Source organism: Rhopalosiphum padi, chromosome 2 (assembly GCF_020882245.1).
Source record: "Rhopalosiphum padi isolate XX-2018 chromosome 2, ASM2088224v1, whole genome shotgun sequence".
Classification (NCBI taxonomy): domain Eukaryota; kingdom Metazoa; phylum Arthropoda; class Insecta; order Hemiptera; family Aphididae; genus Rhopalosiphum; species Rhopalosiphum padi.
Window position 1 is genome coordinate 75169428 of NC_083598.1, and position 12488 is coordinate 75181915.

General features: G+C 32.9%; 1 protein-coding gene across 1 annotated transcript; it reads left to right on the top strand.

Moving 5' to 3' along the window:
• The first annotated feature begins 9284 nt into the window (after positions 1-9284).
• Positions 9285-11665, top strand: LOC132922337 (probable serine/threonine-protein kinase yakA). Its single transcript, XM_060985809.1, has one exon. The coding sequence runs from the start codon at positions 10052-10054 to the stop codon at positions 11333-11335; it is 1284 nt and encodes a 427-aa protein (XP_060841792.1). The 5' UTR covers positions 9285-10051; the 3' UTR covers positions 11336-11665.
• The last annotated feature ends 823 nt before the right edge of the window (positions 11666-12488 follow it).

Genomic DNA, 12488 nt, shown 5'->3' on the forward strand with positions numbered 1-12488 from the left:
TTATTGATTATTATTATTATGGTTATAACAATATTACTGTAATTTTAGTATATATTATTATAATTATACATATATATTTTTTTTTTATCTTTCATACAATGTGTTTAACTGCAGTGTTATCGATATTATTATTGTACAATGATTTATGTCGATTGTCGAGGTCGGATCGAGAGCGTATACAAATGAAACAAAAAAGACAAAAATTAAATTTTTGCGTTTTTTATAAATTATATATATACACACATATATATCATAATGAAGACCTTGGTAATTAAATAATACCTATGTATATTATACACACTACGAAAACGTTTTGCAGGACATTGCAATTTTTGAGTAAATAATTATCAATTAATCAATTCAAATTTATAACCGTACTAGTTAATGACCTATATATTACAATTCTTAAACTATACTTTCGTTATAAGAAACTATATTATGTTACTATATTATTATGGTTATTATTATTATTATTATTATTATTATATATTAGATTTTAAATTGTTTTTTCCTTTCAATGTCATATAATAAAATACATTTAATATAGAATAAATACTACCTGTATACCTATATTTTAGTGCTATTCAAATAATATATATATATATATATATATATATATGTATATGTATATGTATATATATAATACGGAGAACCATTTACTTGGTCGTATATACTTGTATGATCTATCTAATACAATTAATAAATATTATAATATAATGTATAGTAAACAATATTTAAATTCCACAATAATGGTATATAATTTTGAATACGTTGAATGATATTCCGACATTTATTTCTGATATTTTTGGTGCGTTTGCCGTCGAAGAAGATTAAGGGTAATATATTATATTACGCACGATATTTACCCACGCGTTTTTTTTTTTGTTTTTCTCATTACCTTAACGATTCAAATAAACAAATTTAAATTTAAATAATTTACAAACTCGCACGAGTACATCGTGCAATAATATTATAACATATTACATAATACATAACCAACACACACGCGTAGGTAAAACGTTTTAAGACGAGGGATAATAATATATAATCCGTGTATATACACATACCTAGGTATTAAACAACAATGACGTCGTATAACGTTCGGGATTTACCGGAAAGCCTCGAAACGGACGACCGAAATCTGTGTGACCGTGCTGCAATAAATGCCTACCTCGTACAATAATAATTATACAGACATTTCATGTTATAATATTTCTACCAAACGCGACATTTGAAACTGTCGTTGTTTTATAGACTCGGATAACAATATAACATTATGCACACAATATTACGATACGATGAAATTATAATACCTTCGATTCGTTCCAACCTCGTAAATCCGACAAATCACGCGCGCCGCACATTCATCCAGTTCCCGTTTAATTATACTTACCTCCACATAATATAGGTACCACGCACTCGCGCACACCCCTCCACCTGCATGTTTTCATAAAATTGATAGTATCCGCGCGACGACACTGCGCCGTGTAGTCATGACGATTATAATAAAATGTTTATAATAAAAAAATTCACAATAAAACAAAACACGGTCGCGACGAAAAACAAACAAAACAATTTTATCAAAAGATAATTCTATACGATTTGATACTCTTAGCACGTTGTGCTACGTGTGTGCGCGTCCCGTTTGTATATAATACCATTGTTGTAATTATACGCACGCACAACTTATTACTGAAGCCCACCATGTGTAATAAAATATTTAAATATAAATACAGTATAGGTAATTATTTATAGAGAAACGCGTATGCTGCGTATTGTGTTTTTTTATTAATATATAATTTAACACATATTGTAATGTATTGAAATTATGTTGTATACGTGTAACAAATGCGAGACGGGTCGTCGGCGGAGCTTTCATTAATTATTATTATTATTAAATTATTCGAAAACAATGCTTAATAACATAGTTCTTATTATAATAAAACGTACATAACGTATTAACGTTATATATAAATAATATGGTATAATAAATAAATTTTGTACAAAATGTATTATGTATATATATAATTTATACATTTATATATATATATATATATATATTATCTACTTTAAAGTTGCTTACTTTTAAGTTCTTATACAATATATTATTATATAATCATTATCAATGAACGGTAACTATGATTAAAAATAAAAATATTGTTTCACGTTTAAAGACGTATGTGTGGTTTTATTTTTGTTTTCACAGATACTTATACTTTTCCTATTAAATGTTCTCAAAACAGTTGAATAATAAGTCCTTACAAAATTCGTCTGCATAAATTTACTGAGACTCGAATGATGACCTTAAATTTCCAAATATTTATAATAGACATAAATCAAATAGCTTTGATAAATCGAAAAAAAAAATTAACAAAACCAAAATACATTTTTCTGACGTGAGTTATAATTTATTGTTTTGATTGAAAGGTATTATAAAAAAAATACTGTTTTTATGAACTATTATTATACAGAGAATGAAATACTTTAGGAAAATGTACAAACACGGGTATGGGGGATTATTTTGTTTATTAATTACATAGTATAGCATTGATCAAATATCAAATTATAATAAATTTCCAATAGCTTATATATTTTATTTTTAGAACAATTTTGGTTCTTGTGGATTTTTTTACTTACATTTTTGTTTCAAAAAATATGTATACATAATATATATATATATAGGAATTACGAGCATGAAAATAAAAGTTTTGAACAAATATCCAACATTTTTTTATTAATAATTATATTATATTGGTTTTTATAATCGGCGATTATATTATTTTAATCATGGAATTAATTCAATTTTGGTGAAAACTAATAAAGATACCCAAATATACTATAAAATAGAGTTCTACCTCCAACCCACCACTTTAAATTTAGTGGTATCAAAAAGTTTTATCGAATCTAATCATTTTAAAGTTTATTGCATCAACAGTTCCTATCTGCAAAACTTTTAGTTTTTCAAAACGACATTTACTATGATAATTTAAATGTTTAAACTTAATGGTTATTAATTTCATTTAATCGCGAAAGTAATTAATTCAATCTTCGGAGTATAACTTTCTTGGTGCTTTCCGTTAGGTTTATCTTTACTTTATAATAGGTGTGTGTGTGTGTTAAAGTTAAACAAGATAAACTGGTAAAAAAGGATATTTTAAAAGTAGGTTCTCTGTAAACTGTAATATCATTTTAAAACCACAACACATGTAAGATAATAGTATGACATTAATTAGGTGCAATAGTAAAGTTATTTAAAATAATATTCCGATGAAATGTTTTAGTATAAAATGTTTTATTACATTTTTAAATAAAAAATTCCTAATAAGTAACAGTCTAAACACTTCAAAATTCAAATAATATTACTATTAAAATAATATCTAACCTGACCTAACCAAGTATGCAATTCAAGTATTATCAAATAAAATTGGAATATGTAAACTACGCATCGTCGTATTATAATTATTTATAGTGATAGATGTTGACAGAATTGCTTTATAAGTATGTTTTTATTACCAATATGTATTTTAAAAACTAAAAACTTTATTCGTTCAAAATCTACTATAATATATTTAATTAAAAATAAAATAGGTGGCACTTATTAACATTCATAATTCGCATTTTAATTAGGCTCGTCTTTGTTTAGTGGTAAATAGTGTGTTGTATTCACAATTGTACAGCACAGCGTTAAGGCTGTGCAAGTGAACTAATTCATTTAACTCATTAATAAAAATTAAACTAAGAAAAATGTCAATTATTTTGAGGTTAAATAGACTTATTACAAAATTTGTCTAAGCAAATAATTTTTAAAAATACCAAATTTAAATAAACACAACTACTTAATATATTGTAGATTTTTTAATAAATAGAATAAACATATAAATTAATATATAGTCTTGTAAAAACTATTATACCACCGTAAATTCGAAATTTCAATGTTAAAAAAAATGAAAACATTTTAATCTTATTTTATTTATATAATATAAATTATATTATTATACTTAGGTATATACGTACTATATCACATACTTAAAGATTTAAACATCAGATTATTGTATTTAATTACGACAGTATAAAACTTAAAAATATGTATATTTGTTTACTTTATTTAAGTAGGTACTGTGTTTATAAATTAAAATTAAAAGACCATTATAATTTTAAGTATAAGCTAAACTTAGTAGCTAAACGATACGTATTATTTTATTTTTGTTTGATGTTGGTAAGTACTATAATTAAAACTCCACGATGACTCATACAATTCATTAATGTATTATTATGTATTATTAATGTATTATGTAATTGATAAATTACAATATCTATGTTAGCATAGTATGGATGCGTACTACGGTTATCATAATATACAATAAAATATCCTATACAAATTTTCCGATGTCAGAATTTAGTTGATTTTGTATTTATGTAATAATATTACCGTTAAAAATATTGCCGATTATTCAACGACCATGTCCGTGATTTTAGGCGCATGTCAAATAATCATAATGGCAACTACTTCAATACCGACTGATGTACTGCAGCCAGTATACACAGGGCTAATTTCGGCTAAAGACTAAAAATCCCCTTCTAAAATAGCAAATTTCCAATATAAATAGTATTGTGGATGTCGCGACCAGGACAAGAACGGGTATTTTTTTTAACTCAACCCATTTATAGAACGGGTAAAATCGTCTTTGCTGTATTGACTCCGATCGTTTTTCCAGTTATCAATAAAACGCATCATATATATTTAGCAAATAACACGCACGTCCATTTACACGTTTAAAGTTGTATAGTTTTTGTTAGGTCCTTTGTTTTCCAACAACGTATAATATTATGGGTAGTGTCTTCACTTAGTGTATCATCAGCAGTCGTAGGGATGTCGAATCGATGATGTCTCGTGTCGGGATTTCACCACCTACGCACATATATTTATAATTTATTGTATATTATTATGTATTGCTCGTCCTATGAGTGGTCATTATTTCCGAGGTCGTTACGTGCCACCACGCCGTGTAAACACGCGTAATATTTTACAAAATGTTTTGGGAAGAATTCCAATCACGAGCCACTATCTCGTGAAATTTCCATAACAACAGGTTGGACGGCCAAACCTTATCGGATGTTTCGGCGATATCTGTGTGAAAATGATAAAAAAAAAAAAGTAAACTAAACCGTGTCCATAAATAGCTGGTCGGACATGCCAGACACAACACAATACGTTGGTACGCGGTCCGATCAAAAACGAAGAACACGAGTCGAACACCGCAAATACGCGACTCCGCAAACAGCGACTCTCACTAACGATAATATTATAAGAAAATATTAAACTGTCACACAGCTTCACCAGGCCATCTGCAGCCGCGATGACGACGCATAGTCGCTGTGGCCGCCGTGCCGTCGGATGCGCACTAGTAGCCATCGTGGCCGCCGCCGTGTCAGTGGCCGGTAAACCACACCAGTCCTTTACGCAGGACGACTACGCAAGAGCGATGCTCGCGCAATACTTCCCCGCGGCCGCGTCATCGAGTGTGATCGAACTAACACCCACGGAACTACCCGAACCCGCTTCCTTCCGGTCTAGCAGGTCCGGCGACCGCTGGACCGGCGCTTTAACGCCGTCCGTGCTCGTCGCCAAACCACCACCCACGGGAGCCAAACTGCCACCACCGGCCGCCCACGTGGTGGACGGTGTGCAGCCTAAACACGGCGTCGCAGACGTCCACGTGGCGGTGGCGGCAGTGGCCGTGCCGTGTAAGGCGGCCGTCGCCGACGGGGTGCGCGTCAACGACACGTCGTCCGCGGTCACTGTCGAGAAGCTGGCCGCGTTCTACGAACAGCTGAAGAGCCAACAGGAGACGCTTGCCCGGCAACAGTTCCAGCAACAACTGTACGAGCAGCAACAGCGCCGGCAGCAGGAGTTCGCGCTCGTCCAGCAGCAGATCCAACAGCAGTACTACCAACAACAGCAGCACGCCATGCTCATGCTAGACCAGATGCGTAAGAATCCGGCGTTCGTCAGACAGCTGGCGGCGTTCGTCGACCACAAGACCGCGCTCGGCGCCCACAACGGGACCTCGGCCGAGCAGCACGTGGCCGCGGCTCTACCGGAAGTCGCAGCCGGTAGCGGTAACAATGGACTGCCGCCGCCGCTACGCGAGAAGGACCAGAGCATCGTCAACCACATGGACGTGGGACGGGAAGACTACGAAGACGATGATGGCGCCAAGCATTTAGACGCCAGACAGGCGGCCCGGCAGTCGTTCGCCTCCTCCTCCGACGGACACCGAAAGGCGACGACGTTCGACGATGACGACGACGACGACGACGACAGCGAAGCCGATCCCTCGACCAAGTCCGAAGACGGTCAGACCAGTACGGAGAAGGAATAGAATATATACACCATGGCCGGTGCGACTGAGGCGATAATACTATATGTACACACTATGACACGTCGCATAGTATGATACATAGACCTGTCCTATTACTGTTTAGCCGATTAAATACGGTACCTACTGTAATACTGTTATTTTAATAAATTATTAAATTATTTCGTTTTAATATTAACTGCAGTGAATCTAATAGTATATTATTTTTTCATTGTATCGCTATTGTTTAAATACTATACGTAGCTATAATAGTTATGCGACTGTGGCATTAATTACGGCTTGACCTGATATTCTATAGATGGCGAGGTCTGTTAAACAATGTAAAATTATATATTTGGTTTCGACTGCTATGTCGTTAATCTTAATAGTAAATAATATGTTATATTATGAAGGTATTTATAATTTTTTTTCTAGACAAATGTACTAATTCAAGTATACTGAATATGTTAGCTAAGTAAAATAATTTTATTTACACTTGTACAACACAATAATACAATTTATATAGCGAATATCATATATGTTTTTATTTAATATACAATATGATTTTGTGTGCAATACGGATTTTTGCATTTGTGTGGAATGCGACACGTATTATTCAATATTATGATATATATATATATATATTATTATTTTTTTATATTATTCTTTATTGATAATGAAGTGATTTTAATTATTCCATTGGAATATAAATTGATAAAAATGTTTCTTATGAATAATTATGGTACTTATACATGTAAAATTACGACTCCCAAAACTTGGAACGGGAATATTTCCTGTCATTCCAAGGGCGTCATCGAAACAATAAAAAAATTAATTAAATTTTAGATTCTGAACGGAGTGATGAATGTATTGATTTTACAATGATGTGTGTTTTTTTTTTTTGTGTCTGTCATCACTTTTTGAAGTAGTAATAATGCTTCGATTTTTGAAAAGAAAAATTCATCTAGTTGGTACTTTGGGGGATCAAAAGTAAAAAATTTCGAATAGTTTTCAAAAGCGTCGGGAAAAAACCCTGAAAAAATTACGGAAAAACGGGAATTTTTACGCATAACCACTTTTTGACAAAATCGATTTTTTGATTTTGCTGTAACTCAAAAACGAATCATTGTTAATACTTGAAATTTTCACCAAATGTTTATATTAGCGTTATATATTTACGATTAAATTTTCAAAATATTTAGAATTTTTTTAAGCTACTTATAGACAATTGAAATTTTTGACTTTTTTAAGTTTTTTTTCTTAAAATGTCGATAAAAAAAATTTGGCTATCCAAAAAATCTTTAAAATTTAATACAAAGTTTATTATAAGTTAAACTTATTGTAGTAAAAAAAAAATCAAAAATCGTTTGTCACAATTTTTGTTTATAAGCATTTAAAGTTCAAATATTTATACAAAATATATCAAAATCGCGAAAATTTGCAAGGAATTTTAAAGTTGAAAATTCATAAAATTTTTGTGAATTATACTTAAGGTTAAAAAATCCAATACAAGGTTAGTTTTCCTTTAAGTAAATGTAAAAAAAAAATCCAGCGTCAATATAGAAAACATTTTATGAGCGTATGAAATTTAATTTTTTACGAAATCGCATAAAATAACGATAATATATTACAATTTAAATATAAGTAATAACAATATAATATATCCAACTAATTATCATTGACTGACAAATCATCTCCGTTCAGAATCGTTTTTCGTATGCAATGATACCCGTCATTGCATTTAAATTTAACACATCCACACGACCAGTGACCACTTTTTTTAAATTAACTATTATTCTTGAACAGCGAGTTACGTATTTCTTCATCTTTCATATTTATTTTTTACTTAAATAACTAAATATGATTTTTGACTAGTTTCTCTTTTTAATTTAATATTTTAAATATTTTATAATTGAATCTTAAGTTTACCAGTTTACATTGTTTACAAACATCACGAATGATTCACGATATATCTCCCGTTGTATGATTTCACAGTTATTCTTATTAAATACTTAAAAATTAAACTCTATTGTAAAAAACAATTATTACTTATTTTGTGTTTTCATTTATTAGTTAAACACTTTGACAAAAAAAACTAAATATATTATTAAAATAGAATATTATATAACATATTGTTTAGAAAATATTTTTACACTTTTTACTGTACATTTTTTAATATTTCAAAGGAAGTCCTAGACAATTTCATTCTCATGCATTTTTCTACCTTATGTGCATACATTTAGCAATATAATACAATGTATAATTTTAACTTGATAAGATTTAAAAAATGATGCAATTTAAATATTTTAACTCCAATTGGCAATTTGATAGGATAATAATAAGTATTTTACATATTTTAATCAAATAAACTAAAAGAATAATCATAAATTAAAAATAATAATCGATAATTCTAATAAACGGCTGGTGTAGGTATAAAATTACTATTATTATAATAATATAATAAATTATTATTAATACATTTTACATATTTATAATGATTATATACAGATTGATTCTTTGATCATTAAATACTCATTATTTCAAAATGTGTTGATTTTTTTACAATTTTTTTTTTCAAAATGTTTAGGTTCATGCTTTTCTAAAACTATACAATATTTGAATTTATTTCACCCTTATATTTAATAGTAAAATCACTATCAACTTTTGATTTTCAAATAGCAACCTATACTTAAAATGTCATAAGATAGTAAGGGTATTTTTTATGAATTATTAAAAAACTTATTTTTTTCAGTTTTTTATCATATAATAAAATATAATTGTTTAAAATATATATCTATGTATATATTATATATATGATTATGTATTACATACAATTTATGCTAAACCCACTGTTTACAGTAATACATTATTTATTCAATTTCAATGTACATACAATCTCAATAGTATTATGCATCAAATACTTACTTATCTAACAAGTGAGCATTTATCGTTATAGGCGGTTACTTTTACAATTTTACAAAGATTAAATGCATTTTAAATTCATATTTTACCATTTATCATTGTATTTGTGACAACTGTTTTCGCACAAACACCTGAAATCGTTTAAATACATAAAGTACATTAGTCCTAATCCACACAAACGACCTACACAGAGGAATTCAACTCGTCATTCGTTAATGAGGTCGTCAATGTTGTTGTATAACACTATCTCTTGATAATATTCGAAAAATAATCATAAGTCTTTTTATAACTTATATACCTATTGTTTGCGCATTATTGTTCAACTGTCGAAGTAATGTTGACAGTTTCGCGCAAAACTATGTAAAACATTTGCATGCCGATCATCGATTTGTATACATAATATTATATTATTTGGAATGTATTATTATTTATAACGTCGACCTGGTCTACTTTCGGCGCTTAATTATTATTAAACAATACACGGTTTACCTATACCTACCTAATATCACATATTTTGCAGTTTCGTAATACGCGTCCGTGTTGAATGTTTAGTTTCGGGGACCGAACGATGGGTGTTGCGAAACGGTTTCCCGTCGGTCAGCACATTAATTTGTTTTGTTTACATCGGCACACGACCGTCTTCCTATATATATATGTATATATATATATAACCATAGGTGACTAGACACACGGAACCTATAAAGACATCGATCGCGGGCCGTACCGAATTGTCATCGAACACACTCCCGACGACATCCAAATACAACAACATGAAGTCCGTTATCGTCGCAACGTTGTTCGTAGTGGCTGTGACTGTTGTCGGCGCCTCGTCGGTGCGCGTGAAGAAGGACGTCGGATCGAAGAACGCCGGTCAATGCGTGTACGCGGACGTGTCGAAAACCGGTAAGAAGACGATCGTCTGCGGCGACCCGGCGCCGCCCACGTTGGCCTCCGTCTTGGCCAGTCAACTGCAGAGACAAGCTACGATCCCGGAAGCCCGGATCCCGTCGGAAAAATGTTTTGATCTGCACAAGCCCAAGCCCGCGCCCGTGGCCGTGTACGTGCAACCGCAGCATCACGAACAGCCGCACTACGAACAGTTGCACGTGATGCACCATCAGGTGCCTCAGGTGCAGTACGTGCAGCAGCCGCAACCGCTGGTGCACTACCAGCCGACGGTCGTTTACCAGAAACCGGTGGCGCACGTGCAACCCTACAGTTCTCCGTGTTCGCAGTACGGCGGTTACTCGGGCGGCGGCGGTTACTTGGGCGGCGGCGGTTACTCGGGCGGCGGTGGTTATTTGGGCGGCGGCGGTTACTACCGCACGGCCGACGATGCATATCCCATGGCAGTATTGTCGAGGGCGGTGGGCGAAGCCGACGAAATTGCGGGCGGTAACGACGTGTACGAAGACGAAAACGCGGCGCCGATAACTCAAAACTACTTGGAGCCGATACCGTACGAAGGCAATGCGGCAATGGCCCGCAAAGGGTTCGGTGGTAGTCGCCCGAGAACGGTGGAGATGCGGCCCATGTTCGTGCCGGCGATGCTGAGGTCAGCGGACCCGTACGCATACGAAGGCGGTGCCGGACCGGAATGGCAACCACAACAGCGGTTCGTGTCGGAACCGGAACTCCAGTTCCCGGGCCAGTTCTCGCCGCAACCGATGGTCGGCCGGTTTCCGGGCGCCGAGAGGTCTATCGCGTCGGCAGTTGCGGAGGGTCCGTTTGACAGGCGGCAGTTAGCTTACAGCGGTTACGTGCCCGTTCGGCCTGAGACTATTATGTCCACTATGACGGATCGGTACAACTACGGCGGGTATTCAAGGACAGCGGGGCAAGCTGAACAAGAGCAGCAACTGCAACAACTACAGCAACTACAACAACAACAACAGCAACAACAACAACAACAACAGCAACAACAGCAACAGCCACCATTACCTGCCCAGCAGATGACCGGGGCAGAGGTCGACGGGGCGCTGACGACAGCAGCCGCAAAGGCCGACCCAAAAGATTTGAAACCTGCCGATCGCAAGAAAAACGTGAAAAACTAAACTCCTCGACGGTTAGTCTACAGTTAATGATATTATAAAATTTATTTCGTGTTAATATTTTCTACCCAACGGAAGTCGTTGGTACACTGTATTATATCGTGTTCGATTAGACGTCACGCGTTTGACCGACAGCGGCCATGACATTTTTACGATTTATATTTTACTATGTGATTCCAACATTATTTTCTTCTCGTGTACGCGGAATTTCAATACTGTAACCATGATGTAGACCAATCAAAAGAACGTTTCGTGAAAAAAAATACCATTATTATTATCATTGATGATTTGTTGATTTATTATTATAATAATTATTTATCTATTCACATTAAACTGCCTGCAGTTATTATTATATACCTATTTCCTTAACATGTATTTAACTATTTTAGGTTACTCCCATTAGCATATGATAATTATTCAGACTTAATACTTCAAACGTGAATACGTAATTGATTATCAAGTTATAGTAATTTATATTTAACGGTTTGTATAATTTTGGTCACCTATAAATTGACTGAAACTTTGACACGGATGCGTAATATTTTTTAGCCCTAAATTCAAAAATATTCAGTAAATTGTCCCAAAAAATAAAACTGTGTTGTATTTTGTACATATAGCATAATATATGTAACTTCTCAAACCGTAATACATTGTGGTATCACGGTAAATAAATTAAAATACAAATACAAATACATACTAAAAATTATCAATACATTTTACAAATGTTTATCAAATATTGATTTCGATGGTTAATTTTATTTTTTATTTTTGGTTGATACACAAAAAAAAATTTAGTGGTATACAGTATACACCGCACATTTACTTAATATGGTTCTTGTAAACAAGTTTGGGAACCACTATGATGGACTTTATTATACATTGAAAAATTCTTAAAGTATACACCTATATACGCTGTTTATAATATTATAATATTACTATCATGTTCTGTACTTTTTAATACAAATATAATGATATGACAAACCGCTTATCGACTAACGGTATAAAAATCACAGGTAAGCTATAATAGTACTAATTATAATTTATATTTAAGCAGTCTATTTCGATAAACGTGGGAAAATATGTTTTTTTTAAATAAAATATTATAGTCTATACTACTATTACACCGATAAGAGTAGGCACTATGTCGTACAGTCGG